General features: G+C 31.9%; 1 protein-coding gene across 3 annotated transcripts in view; it reads left to right on the top strand.

The window, feature by feature from the left end:
• The window catches only part of LOC117172386 (vascular endothelial growth factor receptor 1), a 170,861-nt gene that overhangs the window by 86,977 nt on the left and 67,503 nt on the right, over positions 1–16,381 (top strand). For all 3 annotated transcript variants that reach the window (XM_033360248.1, XM_033360249.1, XM_033360250.1), the window contains 7 exons: positions 2,118–2,278; positions 2,497–2,671; positions 2,872–2,995; positions 3,105–3,319; positions 3,698–3,864; positions 4,064–4,202; positions 4,395–4,544. In XM_033360248.1, the coding sequence (XP_033216139.1) occupies positions 2,118–2,278; positions 2,497–2,671; positions 2,872–2,995; positions 3,105–3,319; positions 3,698–3,864; positions 4,064–4,202; positions 4,395–4,544 (1,131 nt within the window). The remainder of the gene's footprint in view (positions 1–2,117; positions 2,279–2,496; positions 2,672–2,871; positions 2,996–3,104; positions 3,320–3,697; positions 3,865–4,063; positions 4,203–4,394; positions 4,545–16,381) is intronic.

Here is a 16,381-nt window from a genome sequence, read left to right as displayed (position 1 = left end):
TTTATTTCGCAAACACTCCATCTTGTAAATCGATTGGAAATATATTAATCATTTTTATTACATTTTAACATAGTATAAACAGTACACATTGTGCCATTTAATTTTATAATTCTATAGCTAGGTCCCCACCTCGAAAAAGAAGGCTCCTCCGCTTCCTGTGAATAATATTTTAATTTTTCGAATGAAAAGTAATGAAATGGAACCACATGATATGAATCTTGAACCAAAAAATTTAATCAATTCTGACTAAGAGCACATTTATTGTGACGCAAGCAGTTGAATTTCAACCAAATAATGATTCAAGAAAAAAGATAGGAAAATTATGATTGTCTCTGATTGCAGAGTTTTCAATTGAAAATTGTCACCATGAAATGAAAATAATGAAATGAATGAATACATGAGTACATGAATAAATGAATAAATCAATAAATTAATGAATGAACGAATAAATTAAATGAATAAGAAAATTATTCATTTCATTTCATTTACGATGGTATCGTCGAAAAAATGACACTCTACACCTCCCGCTGTTTCATATTTATCAAGAGGCCCAAGAACTATGTTCTCTGTGAGTACACTCATGATGGCGGTTTGATACTTTCCAGACGCAAAAAATTCATCAATTTTCAATTAATTGCAATAAAACAAGAACCAGGCTATTTTTCGAATAAAGCGCTCTAGTATGTTCGGCATTTAGGCATTTATAATCTGTGGTTGAAATATGAAATCATTCAATTCAGAATTCTTGGAGAAAAACTTGTCAGAGTAATACATGGGCTAATTTTCAAGCCTGAGGAAGCGCCTTGAGGTATAAGCCATGGGTAAATCCAAAATGCTAAAATTCATCGCAATAATATAATAAAAGTATTTATAATGAACCTTTTATGAATATTTTATAAGAATACCTCATGTAGAAGCAATATATTTAGTGCACCTGGCCATGCAGTGTGTTGATAAAATAATAATCTTTAGGAATTATTCATAATTTAAAAAATCTAAATTAGATGAATTCAAATTAAAAATCTTATTTAACGTTCAATAATCAAGGTAATGTACATAATTCCTGAAAATCAAACCAATGATCCAAAGTGATAAAATTTGGAAAACCATAATAAAATGCTTCTATTCTAATTTAAAGAAGATCCTCCTTAAAAAATCTCTGTACAAAAATAAAAAAGAGGAAAGAAAAATAATAAGGCAACAAACCAAATCCCCGTCCTACTCTGTTCTTATTTCTTTCTTATTTTTTGTTTTTATAATAATCAAATTACAATAAAAGAACATTTATCACTAAAATTCACCAACGCTTCGGTACTCGTACAGCACCCTTATCAGGGTAAGCAAAATTTGAGCAGGTGCGAACAGCAACAACACAATGATGGTCTCTCTCTCTCTCTCTAATACTTCTTTCATTTTTCTTTCCTCTTTTAAATTTATGTACAACGATTTTTTTTAAAGAGGATCTTTTTTTAATTACAATAGAAGAATTTTATGGTGATTGTCCAAATTTTTTTGTTGAATTCTTCCTTTTATTGGAAGGAATCCTATAATTAAATTATTCATAAATTAGAAGTTCACCGATAACGTGAACTACTCTAATGCCCAAGGCCGTGCTGTAGTTTGCTCAAGCTGTAATCTGCGGGAAGTTTTTACAAATTTAAATTATACTAGTGCTGTATATTACTCTGAATAGAGGATTAATGAACCTGGAACAATCTGGCTGTGTACCATGTTTTAAAGTAATATTCCTCAGGAAATAATTTGAAATTCATAGTCCTTCGTTAACGTGATTGATTCAAAGTGAAAAATGTTTAAGGATATATAGTGATCATAGGGTCGTGCACCATATTGCTAAAACTGTAATATATATGCATTTTTTACAATATTAAATTATAGCAATGTTGTATATGTAACTCCAAATAGAGAATCGTAGAACGTAAAATCGTAGAACGTGGTACAATATGTTTTTATGCACCAGATTGATAAAATAATAATCTTCACAAATTCAAAAATTATGATTTTTTTAAATAAATGAAAAAAAAATATTTTTAAAAATTTACTGTATCTTTTTTCTTCCCGAAAAATATCTATAAAGTATGTGTAAAATTTTTTTTTAGTGGAAGCAACAATAGAACATCTTTCAATTTCTCCCGTCATTCCAAGTCACGTCGTTCGTGGTCAGGATTTCTCCATTAACTGTACTGCGACTCTAACGAAATCTGATGCATACTCAGTAAAATGGTTCACACGTGTTGGGGATAAATTTCAGCTTGTAAATGTAGGTTCACTTAAAAAAATGTTAAATAGTTCCTTTTTTTAAAGACCGTAGTTAGTCGTTCAGATTTCTGTGACGAATTGCAAAAATCTTGCAAACTTGAGTGGCAGAACTGGAAAAGGGAACAGGGACATATCTGTCCCGCCACGGCTGTTCGTCGGAAAATCTGGACGTATAAGTACTGCGTTTCGGAAATTCTCTTTAAGTTTTCTAATTTTCAGACGACCAGGAAATCACAAAGTATCTGCAAACCTGATAATAGATTACATACGACAAAATGTACCACTGTATTAAGAGTAAGAAATTCGACAGATAATGACGCAGGAAAATATTATTGCAGAGCAACAACGAGTAGAACTAACACGAAAACAGCGCAAACATCCATAGAAATTCACGGTAAGTGTTAAGCAACCTAAAATGCTATCGGGGGCGTTTACTTAGATTAGACTTTAGTATACATATGTTCCAGTATTTTTCGAGGTACTTTTAAAAAATCGTAAAATCTGAAAAAGTCATTTTAAAGCTAAAGGGCTAATCAGCTGATGTGGGGTTAATAAATAGATGGATGCCTATTTATATATGACTTTTTTCACCAGACCCCCAGTACGGTTTTCTAAGTCTGCATACTGAGGTTCAGGAAAGAGAACATGTTGCAAATCAGGGAGATGCTGTGCAGTGGATCGTAGGTATACACGCCTATCCAGCACCTGTAATTCGTTGGTAATTTCATTATTCTTATAAAACATATTATTTTAAACATGGTTTATGCAATTTCGTGTGGATATTATGAAACCAAACAGAAAAAAAGAACCAAGTATTCGTTTTACAGGACATATTCTTTGGGAAATGGATATTCGATCCCCATATATGATTCAAGTAAACTTAGCCCACAATTGTCATCATATACGATTCTTACGGATAACGAATTTACATCCACAACGTTTTTCAAGGATAAATTAATACTCAGAAATAGTGGTAACTTCACAGTGGAAGCTACAAACGCATACGGAACCGACAGTATCACTTTCACTCTTCTCGTCAGAAGTAATACATTACAATATTAACATATTCAAAACTTTGTTTAAACCATTCATATTGAAATCACAATAGTCAAAGTTTTTTACCAAGTTTTCTAAAACGAATAGCGTTAAAAAGGTTTGAAACTTACTAAGAGAAACTAAGTTCCTCGTGCATTCTATACTAAGTATGTAGAAATGTCCATATACTTATTATAGAGTGCGAGAGGTAAGTCGTTTCTATCTGTCGCCATGCGTTGCGTATTTTCTCTTATGCTACATACAGTTGATCTTCCAACAGCCATTTTTACGATACTTATTCGAGTTTTCTGCGGAAAGTAAATTATTTTAATTAGTTTTTGTTGATAATTCATGTGTTCTAATGGTAATATGGACAATATTTTAGTGATGCCCATAAATGGTATTAAGAAACCAAAATCATATTACGCCCCAAATGAAGAGGTGCAGATTAGAAATGAAGTAGAAGGATATCCAGCAGCTACTGTGAACTGGACCTATCTTAATAGCCCTAATTATCCGTCTCCAAAAGGATCCTATACTGAAAATCTTTCGGTAGGTAAAGCACAAGGGTATTCACTTATAAATTTCAGAAATTAATCAACTTCAGGGACTCAAACATTTTTTCTGGTTAATCAAATATTTAAAATCGAATCTTGTGTTATGTTAACGTCATAATCATTATTCGTTAAATTTGAATGCATGTTAAATTCTTGTTACATTATGACATCATCCGATTATTTTATTCTTACAGAATTGGACATTAATAGAAGACTCCCCTATTAAGTCAGAATCGGTGGTAAAGTTTAGAGTCAAAATGACTGGTAAAGTCATCTGCGAAGCTTGTAATGAACTAGGCTGTGATAGAAAAGACGAAATTATTTTTGTTTCTGGTAAGACTATTAACATCTTATCCTGATTAAGATATAGAAATATAACTTCTAATTTTAAATTACATTCATTATATTTATTCGATCTATATTTCATTAACGAACACATTCTATTACATAAATATAAGCTTATAATGTAAATGTTCTGTGAGGTTTCTTATCTCAAATAAATCATTGGAATTATTTTGTTGACAGATGGTAACACAGAGGGTTTCGGAATCATTGACTTTAACTACCCTGATATCACTGACGGAGACGAAATAAAGCTAATTTGTACCGCTTCTGTTTATAACTACACTAATGAGTTCACCTGGAAACATCAAGATAAAATACTGGAAGAAAGTGGTAACTAAAATTGAATGGATTAATACTTTTGCTTTTATAACCATTTCAAATACAGTCGAACTTCAATTTCAACTACCTTGATTGGATCCTTCTGAGTATAGACGCCACGCCGCGGTTTCTGGTGAAAGCCGCCGCGGGGCCGAAAAGGAAGGATAAGACTTTAGTACTTTAACGGCCTAGTTGAGTGACTGTGTCATGAAGTTGCGTCAGTTCAGTCTCAAGCGGAAAGCACACACGTTTGCTTACAGAATAAACAGAAAGCGGGCTCGCGTCGATCAGCAGTGGGGCTGCTCTATCGTTCAGCGCTGGACTCGGTCTCGAAGCTGGACGGCTCTCGACCGGAAGCTTCTGCATTATGTTAGAGGGGACATCTAAATGGAATAGTGTCTGAACGCTGTTAGGCCCTACCATGGAGGTCGAGTCGAAGTCGCGCACAGTGGCAGAAAATGCACTTTTTCGTTCAAAAATGTCCGGAGCTTTCAATTTTGGGCCGATTCCATATATTTGTTATAGATCAATTTGTGAACAAATTAGGAAATAGTCTTAGTATCGGTAAAAATATATTCTGATTGCTAAAAGTGCTTCATATTAATGTAGGAAAGACACTTGATTACAAAACTAATTGAAAAGCTTATAATAACCATTTTTATAAACAATTCTTATGGCGAAATATTTAAATTTCAGGTTTTATAAAAAACACTGGTTATTATGAACTTTTAAATTAGTTTTGTAATTAAATATCATTCCTACATTATTATGAAGCACTTTTAGCAACAAAAAACATTTTTTTTACTTATAATACGACTATTTGTCAATTTGTTCTTAAAATTGGTTCATAACAAAGAAATGAAAAAATATTAATATTTATACTAAATTAAATATGTATGAAGTCTAATTGTTAACGCAACTGAATTTTCTACCAAAAAGATTAAGTGTCTATAAAAAAAGTATCCAAATGATTAAAAATTTCTGTAATTCATAAAAAAAGAAGCCAGCTCGTTTTGTTGACAATTAGTAGTATAAATAGTATAAAAATGTTTTAAGTAGTGTACCCTACTTTTGTCTTTAAGTAACGTACGTTACTGTGCATTGCAGTCCCTGGTGGACGGAAAGAACCGAATGGAGCCTCTACAAAGTACCCGTAAAGATCCCATTGGGTCCCATTCGGTTCCTTTTTAAAAAAAACTCGAAAAAACAGCAAAATCAACTTTTAAATTGTCGAAATTCAGATTCTACGTTAAAATTCCCGGTCAAAAAGCGTTATACGTCTTATATTTTTAAAAACTTTTTACCGTTGCAAAAAAAAAACAAACTATTGCGATTATTCTGTCACCTTCTATAGGGAATTTTAATGTAGAATCCGAATTTCAACAATTTAAAAGTTGATTTTGCTGTTTTTTTGAGTTTTTAAAAAAGGAACCGAATGGGGAACCAATTGGGTCTTTACGGGTACTTTGTAGATGCTTCATTCGGTTCCTTAGGTCCGTCAGAGATTGCCAAAACATTGTAACACGGCAAAGCGCATTTGTCTCGAACTCCATGGTATGGCGCAACAGAGTTCATACACTATTTCATTTATATGTACTCCTGCAACATAATGCACAAGGTGCGGGTTAATAGCCACAGCTCTTTGAGATCCAGCCCAGCGCTGAACAATAGAAAAAGGTTGCCGAGAGGGCAGGTAGACCGCGGAACCTTGAGATCGTCTTAAGGCCATGTGACGACAGGGTCACGTAACCAAACCTGGTCTTAAATTTTTCTTTCCCAACTTACGTCTAAATGAAATGAAGTATCGCTCTGAAAGTTTGGAAAATGAAAGAGTAGGTAATAAAGTCCATGTCTCTGCTTTGTTTCGATGGAAATTTTGAGAAAAAATTTCTTTTGAAGAAAATACCAGTGGAAGTTTTTTTTCACAACTTGCGTCCACACGGAATAAGATATGGTGTTAAAAATTTGGCACGATAAATAGAAGGCATGCAAGAATGTATATCTGGTCCTAAATAATTAGAATACTGAAAAAAGTTTTTTTTTATTTGCTATTTTGGAGAAATGCCAGCTGTGCTGTCGTCGAACCCTGCAAGCAATTTGCAGTGTTGTCAATGGGCTAGTCATGAGGTTTATATTGATCAAAGTGGGGCAAAACTACAAAAATAGCTCACGAACATTATGCACAAATAATGCAAAAACTAATGTTTGCACTTGAAATGCAAATAAACATATTTGGTCTGGCATACGTATCATTCTGGTATCAGCTGTGTCAAATCAGTACTAGCGCGGCGAGTGGACAACTTCGAACTTCTAGGAGTCTGTGGCTATAACAGATTGCATGATTACCGTCAGAGAAAGTTAAAAGTCAAACTTCTGCTGTAAAACCTGAATGTGTCCGTCGATAATCGTTATATGAATGAATAAACTTTTTTCTTCCTCCAACTCTTTGCAAGGCTAGAAACGATCCTTTAATATTTATTAACATTTCCCGAAAAAAATGTCCGCGTTATGTAAACTTTTATTTTTCAATATGAGTGAAAAATATTAATCTTAGGACTGACTTGATCAGCTGTTATACTCATCACATGGCCTTAAACCAAAAACTCTTTTTCTATCGCATTGAGAAGATAGAGAGTGCAGTCAAAGATATTATAACATAGATGCGGCAAGTGGCGACGGAGTGGGGAGAAAAAATATGTAGCTGCTACTTTCGTCGGGTCCGTAGCTACTGCCCTCTTCGTACTACCTTGCTCCTTCTTTTCCTGTAGGTAAAATCGTTGCTCTGAGGGTAGGATGTTAAATCTATATTATCCGTTGCTTCTCGCAGCAAATCCCTGTCTTAGCAAAGATTTCTCAAAACACCAATAAAGTAGAAGCAAGGATTCTGATATGATTTGCAAAATAACAAATAACTATAAAATTATAATACTTTTGCAATTCTAATCCTTATTTTATTTGTGAACACATTGACAATATTAAAGGTTCGCCACATAAAATAATTGTAATGTCAATTTTGCAATTAAGTACATTTTTTTAAATTGGTATTACACAAATGCGGTCTATGAAGTCTAAGTAATATAAGTGTTTATTTAAAATGGATAAAGAAACATGTATTACATTTTCAATTCCTTGCGGCAAATTTTTATTAAATAATTTGATACAATTTCATCAATAATGATACTAGATTAGAATTAAACTGCACCAATCGATTTTATGTACAAAATAAATTCATAAACTTGTACTAAATTTTCACTATTATTCAAAACTTTTTTTCTCTACAAAGGAATAACTTTTAAGGTTGCAGTATTTTCAATTAAAATCGAATTCAAATAATTTCCGAATTTATTAAATTGATCTCTTAAATTTTGAATGCTTGCAAAGTTAAAATAAATCGAATTTAACCGATAAAGATTATATAATTTCGAATTAAAATCCTGCAATGATAAATTATTTTAAATTAAAACAATGAAAATTAGGATATTTTATTTTAAATAAGAATTTAGAAGTTTAAATAGAAAACGTTCTAATAGAAATAAATTTAAGATAAAAGATTTAAAAAATACATTAGAACTTGTCATTAAAATTACGTGCCATTAGACTGTGCAACGAGGCAGGCGAATTTTTTGAAGAAGAAGCAGCTGCCTTAAACGTTGCGAGAAAGTCTTTATCATTCAAAAACACATTTTTAATGTTTGCTTTTTCTCCCTGCCAATAAAAAAATACAATCGCAAAAAAAGGTAAAAAGTAATTCAATCCAAAATGCTCGGGGTTCTCTCGGCATGCAAGAAAATGGAGATTGGCAAGGATTTATTGAAAAATCAATCATTTCTTATATGTAACCCCTACCGATCTTCATTTGTTTGCATTCCGAGACTACACCCATTATTTTTAACTGGACCACTTTTACACTTTGTTTTTTCTGTGATGGTGGATTAATTTATTGTTAGGTTAATTACTCCTAATAAAAATTTTGTTCAAATTATTGTAAACAGCTTGTTTCCATGCCACCCAGGAGGTATAGCTACGACTCTTTTTTTTCAGTGGTTCCTCGTGTATTCCGTGCACAGGCCTGTCCACCCTGCCATTCAGAAAATAGAATTGCAGATTAAATTCTTATTAATTGTATTAAACCTTATACGAATTTTGTATTCTCTTTATTCAAATTTATGTTTTTTTATATTTTCATCCTAATGAGAAGGTATTGGTTTTATGTAAAATTTCACTTCATCATTTTTCATACAATTTGCACGTTTTGAGACACCTTGAGCCAGAAAAGACGATTTTTTACGAATGTGTCTGTCTGTAGTCTGCCGTCTATATCGCGTAGGCACGATAACTTTCGAAAGATTGATCAGCTTGGATTCTGCTTTGGTACACATTTTTAAGGCCTAAAAAGAAAGAACGAGCTCGTAAACCAGGTATTTTGGATGAAAATTTAAAAAAAGAGTGCAATTTTAAAATATTTCAGACCAATTTTTTCAAGATTTTAAAGTTCAATGTGAGGCTATTTATAGTACTCGGAAATTTGAATCATTTTTCCTTTTGACTTTTTCAATAAAAAGAAAATGAGCAGAGTTATAGAATTTTATTAATCCAAAAAAAATGAACCAAAAGGAACATTTTTAGCCAAACAACGCATCGTATACAAAGAATTCTTGAGAAGAAAAACGTTGATTTTTGAAGGCCTGACAATATTATCATGACAACTTTTTGAATTTGGTTGAAAAGTAGAAAATTAAAATTTTCATCATATAAAAAATAATACAAAATCAAAAATTCCATTTTTTAGTCTACCTATGCAAGATACAAAAAATGAATTAACTAAAATTGCGTGCGCTGAAAAAATATACAAATTTTTTATCCATCACTTTTCAACAGGATACGTAGTTCTTGTTTTTAGTCAAAAAAACAACATTAAAAATAAAAAATTTAACTTTAGGACAAACGAAACAAGCTATGAAAAAAAATAAATAGACGAAAGTTGCTCTTCCAAAAAATAGTGAAAACTCATTCAAATTTGTCATGGGTATTTTTCTAATAGGACACATAGTTCTTGTTTTAATCGTAAAAAATAATGTTCAAAATTTAAAAATTACAATTTTTGGAGAAACGACTCAAGATATGAATTAAAATTAACAGGCTAAACTTTTTTACCCTGAAAAGATCTGTAAATTTCTTATTAACTATTTTTCGATAGGACGATTAGATTCTATTTCAATCGTAAAAAATAGGATACTTGGTTTAAAAAAAAATTCGGTTGAAAAAACGACACAAGAGACGAACAAAATTAAAAGACAAAAGTTGTTTGACCAACAACTACCTACAAGTTTACTATAAACTCGGGTTATAAAATATTTTAAAAGTAAAAAAAGAAACTTTTTGGAAAAAACAAAAAGATACCAGACATTTTATTTAATAACATTTTTCGCCTGAATTACATCTACATTGAATATTATCAAATTAGATTTGTAGAAAAATGACACCAGTTGCAGTAAAATGTTAAATAATAAGTTTCATTTTAATAGATTGTGCTTTTTTAATAATAAAAATACTTTTGTTGCAATACTAATGCATATTATGAATGGTAATAATGTACATTTATTGAAATGATCAACATTTTTCAGAGTGGCTAAAAATAAAATTTAAGGCAAAATAAGAAACAAATATTAAAATAATCATTAAAAAGAAGATTTGTACTTTATTTTTCAATATCTGAATAAACAGCCCCAGGCAGAGGTACAGAAACAAATATAATATAAATTTGATATAATAGAGTCGAACATAATGCAGAAAGTTTGCATTTTTCACGAAATAAAGTGCGAAGCGTGAGATACGTGATGAGAATGTGTTCGTTAAAGCCGTAGAAGCTTTAACACAAGAGAGCTCACAATCACCAAATTATAGTTCTCGATGCTTTGATTTGAAATGCTTGAGTGCTTTTGTTCTTCTTCTACTTCTTTGGCAGGTCTCTTTTAACCTTTTGTCTGATGTTCACGTTTCTTGGCAGTCTCTCTTTTTTTAGCGGCATTGACTTGTGTCTTATTACTTCTATCTTGATTTGCTTCTCTGTCCTCCAAGGTACAATGTCTTTGGATTTTTGCAGTGAATAATGTATATGTTGCAAATTCTCGGTGCCCCTGACAAGGTACTTTCGAATACCATTCTGGATCCACTTCATGCATTTCGCGTTTAGTATCCTCTATTAATAATTTTCTGAATCCATGGGACGTTTCTTCTTTCATACCGAAGTTTTCAACAAATGTTTTCAAGTTAGCTGTTGCTACATTGCGAAACTTCTCCGCAGGCCTGGCAAGCAGATTAATTTTGTAAGCTTTGTAATCTGTTTCATATTCTCGGTACTCTATGTATTGATCATTGAGGTCTCCTTTCGCATCTGGAGCTTTCTGTATATCTTCCAAGCATCGATCACATTTGAATTTCTCCATAGTTTTGAACGCTGTATAGCCTGCAAAATATGTCACTGAAAACCCTTCTGCTATCGGCGAGAAAACTATGGGCATCTGCCTTTGAAGCTTAACAACTCAGTAAAAAAAATGCTATCGCAACAAAAAAACAGTCGTTTAAAAGCTGAAAGTGTTCTACGTAAATAAGCTTGAAGACGTTTATGTAAAAAAAAATTTTGTGCTTAGCAGACTGAAAAATGTAAAAAAGGAAGGAATTTCGGGTACATTAAAGAACAGTCAAGTTTAGAGCATTATTTCTTATACAAGGGGCGATGGGAAAAATTTGGAAAAATTCATGAGTATGAGGAAAACTGTTGTGAACCTGTTGCAGTTGAGAAATTAAAAAAATAATAAAAATTGTTGCTTAAAAGTACAAAAATGTGAAAATATATTATCTTCAGGTCTAATACAGATATTAAAGCGATTCAAACTGCAAACTGTAATGGATAGTCTCTATATTTATTTTCAATAACCGGGAAGCATGTGTTAGTCTTCTTTTTTGTGAAAATCGCGATATTTTTAGACATTTTTTTGTTGGAAAACAAGTGACAGAAAGCAGGTGCGGGGGGGGGGGGGCTTTTCTGTTTTACTGTGGACCGCTGGTGCCATTCTTCGACCCCTGGTTCTGAATGCTTGGATTGCACCTGGTCACGGGTCGAAGAAAGGGTACTTTTAAACAACAACTTTTATTATTTTTTTAAATTTCTCAACTGCAACTGGTTCACAACAGGTTTCCTCATACTCATGAATTTTTCCAAATTTTTCCCATCGCCCCTTGTATAAGAAATATTGCTCTAAACTTGACTGTTCTTAAATGTACCCGAAAATCCTTACTTTTTTTACATTTTTCAGTCTGCCAAGCACATTAAGGCAGAACACTTTCAGCATTTAAATGACTGTTTTTTTGTTGCGCTAGCATTTTTTTTGACCGAGTTGTTAAGCTTCAAAGACAGATGCCTATAGTTTTCTCGCCGATAGTAGTCAATTTGCGGAGGGACTAGGCAGACTGTGGTGGACGGCACATCGGACTTTGCCTGTAAGATATACAAAATGTACGTATAAATGAGTTTATACCTATAATCGCCTGTTACAAGTTGTTGTGAGTAAAATCAGCGAAAGAGTCTCTGTTGCCAAATAGAATTTCAGTCGATAATAGAGTTTTATGAAAATATTAATGATCACTGGAGCAATTAGAACTATTTGTTACCCGGCGATCTAGGAAAATAACAATAAACTAACAATAACTAATAACATATTCAAAATTTTGTAACTCCAAACAATTTACATATATGAAATTTCATACTTTTTAAGTATGAAATTCTCCTTTAATTTTTAGCACTTGTAGTTGATATGATTTGATTAGGAAAGTTTTCATTTGGAAAAATTTTAACTATTAAGCCTTTACATTTGAAATGAAACAATTGCAGAATTGTACAATTGTTCGATTTCCAAGACTATTCTATTTTTAATTTCAGGCCCTTCAAATTGTAAAGCTGAAATTTTGTTGGTATTTTATTTTGACCCATACTATATATAATTTGTAATGTTTTCATGTTGAAACGTGTTGTATTTAAAGTTGTTAAATTGTGAACAGTTTTATTTATATGATTATATAATTTTCGAATGATTTACTCGTAATTGGTTAACTTTTTCTTATCAAAATCATCTTCTTTCAATTTAGCAACTCAACATTGTAGAAGCAAGATTTTACTTTTTATTTATACTGGAAATTATACTTTTTATCGTTTTTTGCTACCGAGCCTTCTCCAGTTTTAGGCTCCTGTCACTTTAAAATTGTAAACTTCTACATTCTGTTTCTCGAAACTAGATGTTTTTAAATTATACATTTTCTTGTTTTAATTAAAAAACACTTCATCTCAGGACCAAAGTTTTTTTATCTTCAAATGGTGATTTTGATTTTACAGAATTTTACTTCGTCCTCCAGAAAATTCTGCTTTTGGTTTTTTTATTGCGCTAGCATTTTTTTGACTGAGTTGTTAAGCATCAAAGGCAGATGCCTATAGTTTTCTCGCCGATAGTAGTTTTCCGCTGATTTCCTGAAATGTTGATGTGCCTTGGACCTGCCATCTTCGACTGATTTCACGTTTCCTGTCTCATGGAACTCTATGGCCCTTTGTGCAGCTCTCTCTTCCGGCACTTTCACATCTTTTAATTCCTTTTCCATTTATTCTGGAGTTAATGCTAGTGTTGCATACATCCACAACGTCATTCATGCTGTCTGTGAACCAGATCGTTTTCTTGATCGTCGGTGTGACAACTTTTCGTGTGCGAATGCAGCTTCCGTGACACATGAAAGTTTATGACTTGCAAGTTCAAAGGCCATCCTGTCGTTTTGGCGTTGGAAGTTATTAGGCTGCATGTGAGTCTTGCTTAAAAGACCAAGAGTATTAGATAAATTATTACATTTATCAGCTACCCAAGTGTCATATACGTCACTGAATGCTACGTACTCGCCGTCGATTACTACTTCCTTGTAACTTTGGCATACACTTCTTAAATTTTTGACTGCGTTACAAAAATCGTGCGTGACAAGGATTCTTGTATTCTTGTTATAAAAGAACGGATGTCTGTAATGACGCCTAGCTGTGTATAGGCTGATCTATTTGGTCCTCCCTGATCACATAGGCCATTTGCAGATCCGCACCACATTCTGTGGCTTTATCCATGCACATTCCGATCAGAGTTACCAAATCTTTTGCGCTAACACCATTGTACGATAATGCGTAGAAAACGAGTGCTCGCTATGGATTAAAAGTGTCCAAACTATTTAAAGTTATAGCGAACATTTTATTTGCTCGTCTTGCAGTCCAACCCAGTGGTACAAGAGCTTCAAATCCTTCGATTATATCTTTCGAAGAATCGTACTCCAACTTCTCCATTATGTCCATCTCGTCGAACTTTGCAATGCACCTTCTTGCACATTCTGGCATTTCTTGCAACTTTTGTTTTATGTGTTGCAAAACAAGTTGTATGAAACCAATTGTCAGTGAAGTTAGTGCAACGCGCTTCTCAACAGTTCGGCTATGAGGCAGTATTAAGCCATCCTCCCTCATTCTGTCATATCCTGATGCTGAATAAAAACGCTGCTTCATGGCCCAATTCATCGCTTCTCCAGAATAACTTTGCGTTGTCCTTGTAGTAAGTCTATGTTGCAACTTTATCATTGCACTTTGGGCTTCATTAGTTATGTTTCTATCATCCAAAAATCCGTTGTCATCAAATTCCGCTTCATTTATATTTTTACGCTTTTCATCTTCGAGCTCCTGCTGCATTCTTTGCATTGCATGGGTACCCTCTGATGAGGCAGAATAAATTATTGTGCAATACTAAACATTTTTATGTAAGTTTGGAAAAAACATCAAAATGTCGATACGCACAACTTTTCATGTATTATAATAGTTAATAATATTATTGGTTATATGTTCGACTATGAGTGATTAGTCACAGTAAAATATATGGATAAGTATATTGCAAGAGAAAATATAGTGCAGAAAATTTTGATGAAACAAAATATTCAACTGAAATGATTATGAAATTACTGAAAGAAATTAATAAAAATAATTAATTACTGAAACTAATGTAAATAAAAGTTTTTGCTATTAGAAAGGTCAAAATCTAAAAAATAGTTAAATTCTGATTTTTTTATGAAAGTATTAAACAAAGATTATTAATACTTGTAACTTCAACAAATAACTTAGGAAAGAATCATCGCAAAGACAATCTCAGTTAACTTTGTAAACAAATTGTGTTTATTAATTAAAAAATACCCCAATTCTCAATATGTTTATGAACATTGTTTAAATGATCAATAATTATTATAAATGTACAAAGTATCGTAGGAAATGATCATCGAAAGACACTCTTAGTTCACTCCGTAAACAAAGTATGCGTCTTCCTTAACAAAATAGCCAAGCTTTAAATATTTTAATTAAAATTCTTGAAATAATTAACAATTGTAAATTTTCAAAGCATCATAGAAAAAAAATCATCGGAAAGATATTCTTAGTTGGTTATATTAAAAAATGGAGCCTACTCGTAGAAAGAAAACCAAACCCTTAACTTTTCAATTGAAATTGTTCCAATAATTAATAGTTCTTGTAAATTTACAAAGCAACATAGAAAAGAATCATCGATTGGACATTCTTAGTTGATTTTGAAAAGAAATGAACTTGCAGAAAAAGGGCAAATTCTTAATTTTTAATGAAAATATTAAAAATAATTAATACTTCTTGTAAATTTACAAAGCAACATAGAAAAGAGTAATCCGGTAGACATTCTTAGTTGAGCCCCTAAACAAATTAACTTGTCCAAGAAAGGGCAAACTCTTAATTTTTAAATTAAAATTGTTTAAATAATTAATAGTTCTTGTAAGTTTTCAAAGCAAAATAGAAAAAAGTCATCCGATAGACATTCTTACTTGTCCCCGTAAAGAAATTGACTTCTAGAAAAAGGGCAAACTCTAAATTTTTAAATTAAAATTGTTTAAATATTTAATATACCTTGTAACATTTATCTCTGTACTGAAATTATGAGTCTGCAACCACAAAGAATGTATTTTTAACGAAGAACAAAATATATTTTTGACTGAAACACTTGACTTTTAACCAAAAACATTAAGTTTTTCACAAAAAGATAAACACTTATTACATTTAAAAGAAAGAATAATTATTTAAAAAAAATTTTTATCAGTTTGTAAAATCTTGTTCACACTTTAGCAAATGCAATTTTCAGCTTTGGCAACTCTTCAAAATGTCTAAAATTCGATTTTAAAAAACACACTTAATTTGACTCCATGAAAATCCTTTATATTCTGCTTTTTTGTGTTGAAATAGTATTTTTAATGAGTTTTCAAACAAAAGTTAGTTCAGCAATAAAAAAATGTATCTTGTTTGTTACTAAGATTTAAAATTAGGTTAGGAATTAGACTATTTATACTTTTGAACTGGAAGTGCAAAATTATTTCATTATAATTTTGGGAAATGCGAAAGTTTGAGAAATAAACGAAAATTATAAAATTAAATATTAAGATTTCAAATCTGGCCAAATTTTAGCTTCAGGAAATTACCAAGTTAAGTCACATATTGCACCAAAACATTTAAACAGTTGCAGTGGATTTGAGTAAAATTTACTGAACCATTTTTCATAAAGTAAAATTTCACACAAGTTCGAAAATTTATTATTTTATTTACAACATTATAAGTCAAGTAACATATTATTAGAATTTTCATAATTCGCAAACATCGATTATTCTATTTATTAATTAGCAAGTGCGAAATTCAAACAATTCTATATACCAAATTTTATTCCACATTACTCCCGCTGACTGGCATTGACGGCAAAAGCTGGGCTGAGTGATCGGTAGCC

The sequence above is a fragment of the Belonocnema kinseyi genome, chromosome 5, assembly GCF_010883055.1.
Source record: "Belonocnema kinseyi isolate 2016_QV_RU_SX_M_011 chromosome 5, B_treatae_v1, whole genome shotgun sequence".
NCBI lineage: Eukaryota > Metazoa > Arthropoda > Insecta > Hymenoptera > Cynipidae > Belonocnema > Belonocnema kinseyi.
Note: the sequence above shows the minus strand (reverse complement) of the source record. Positions and strands in the feature narration are given on the sequence as shown.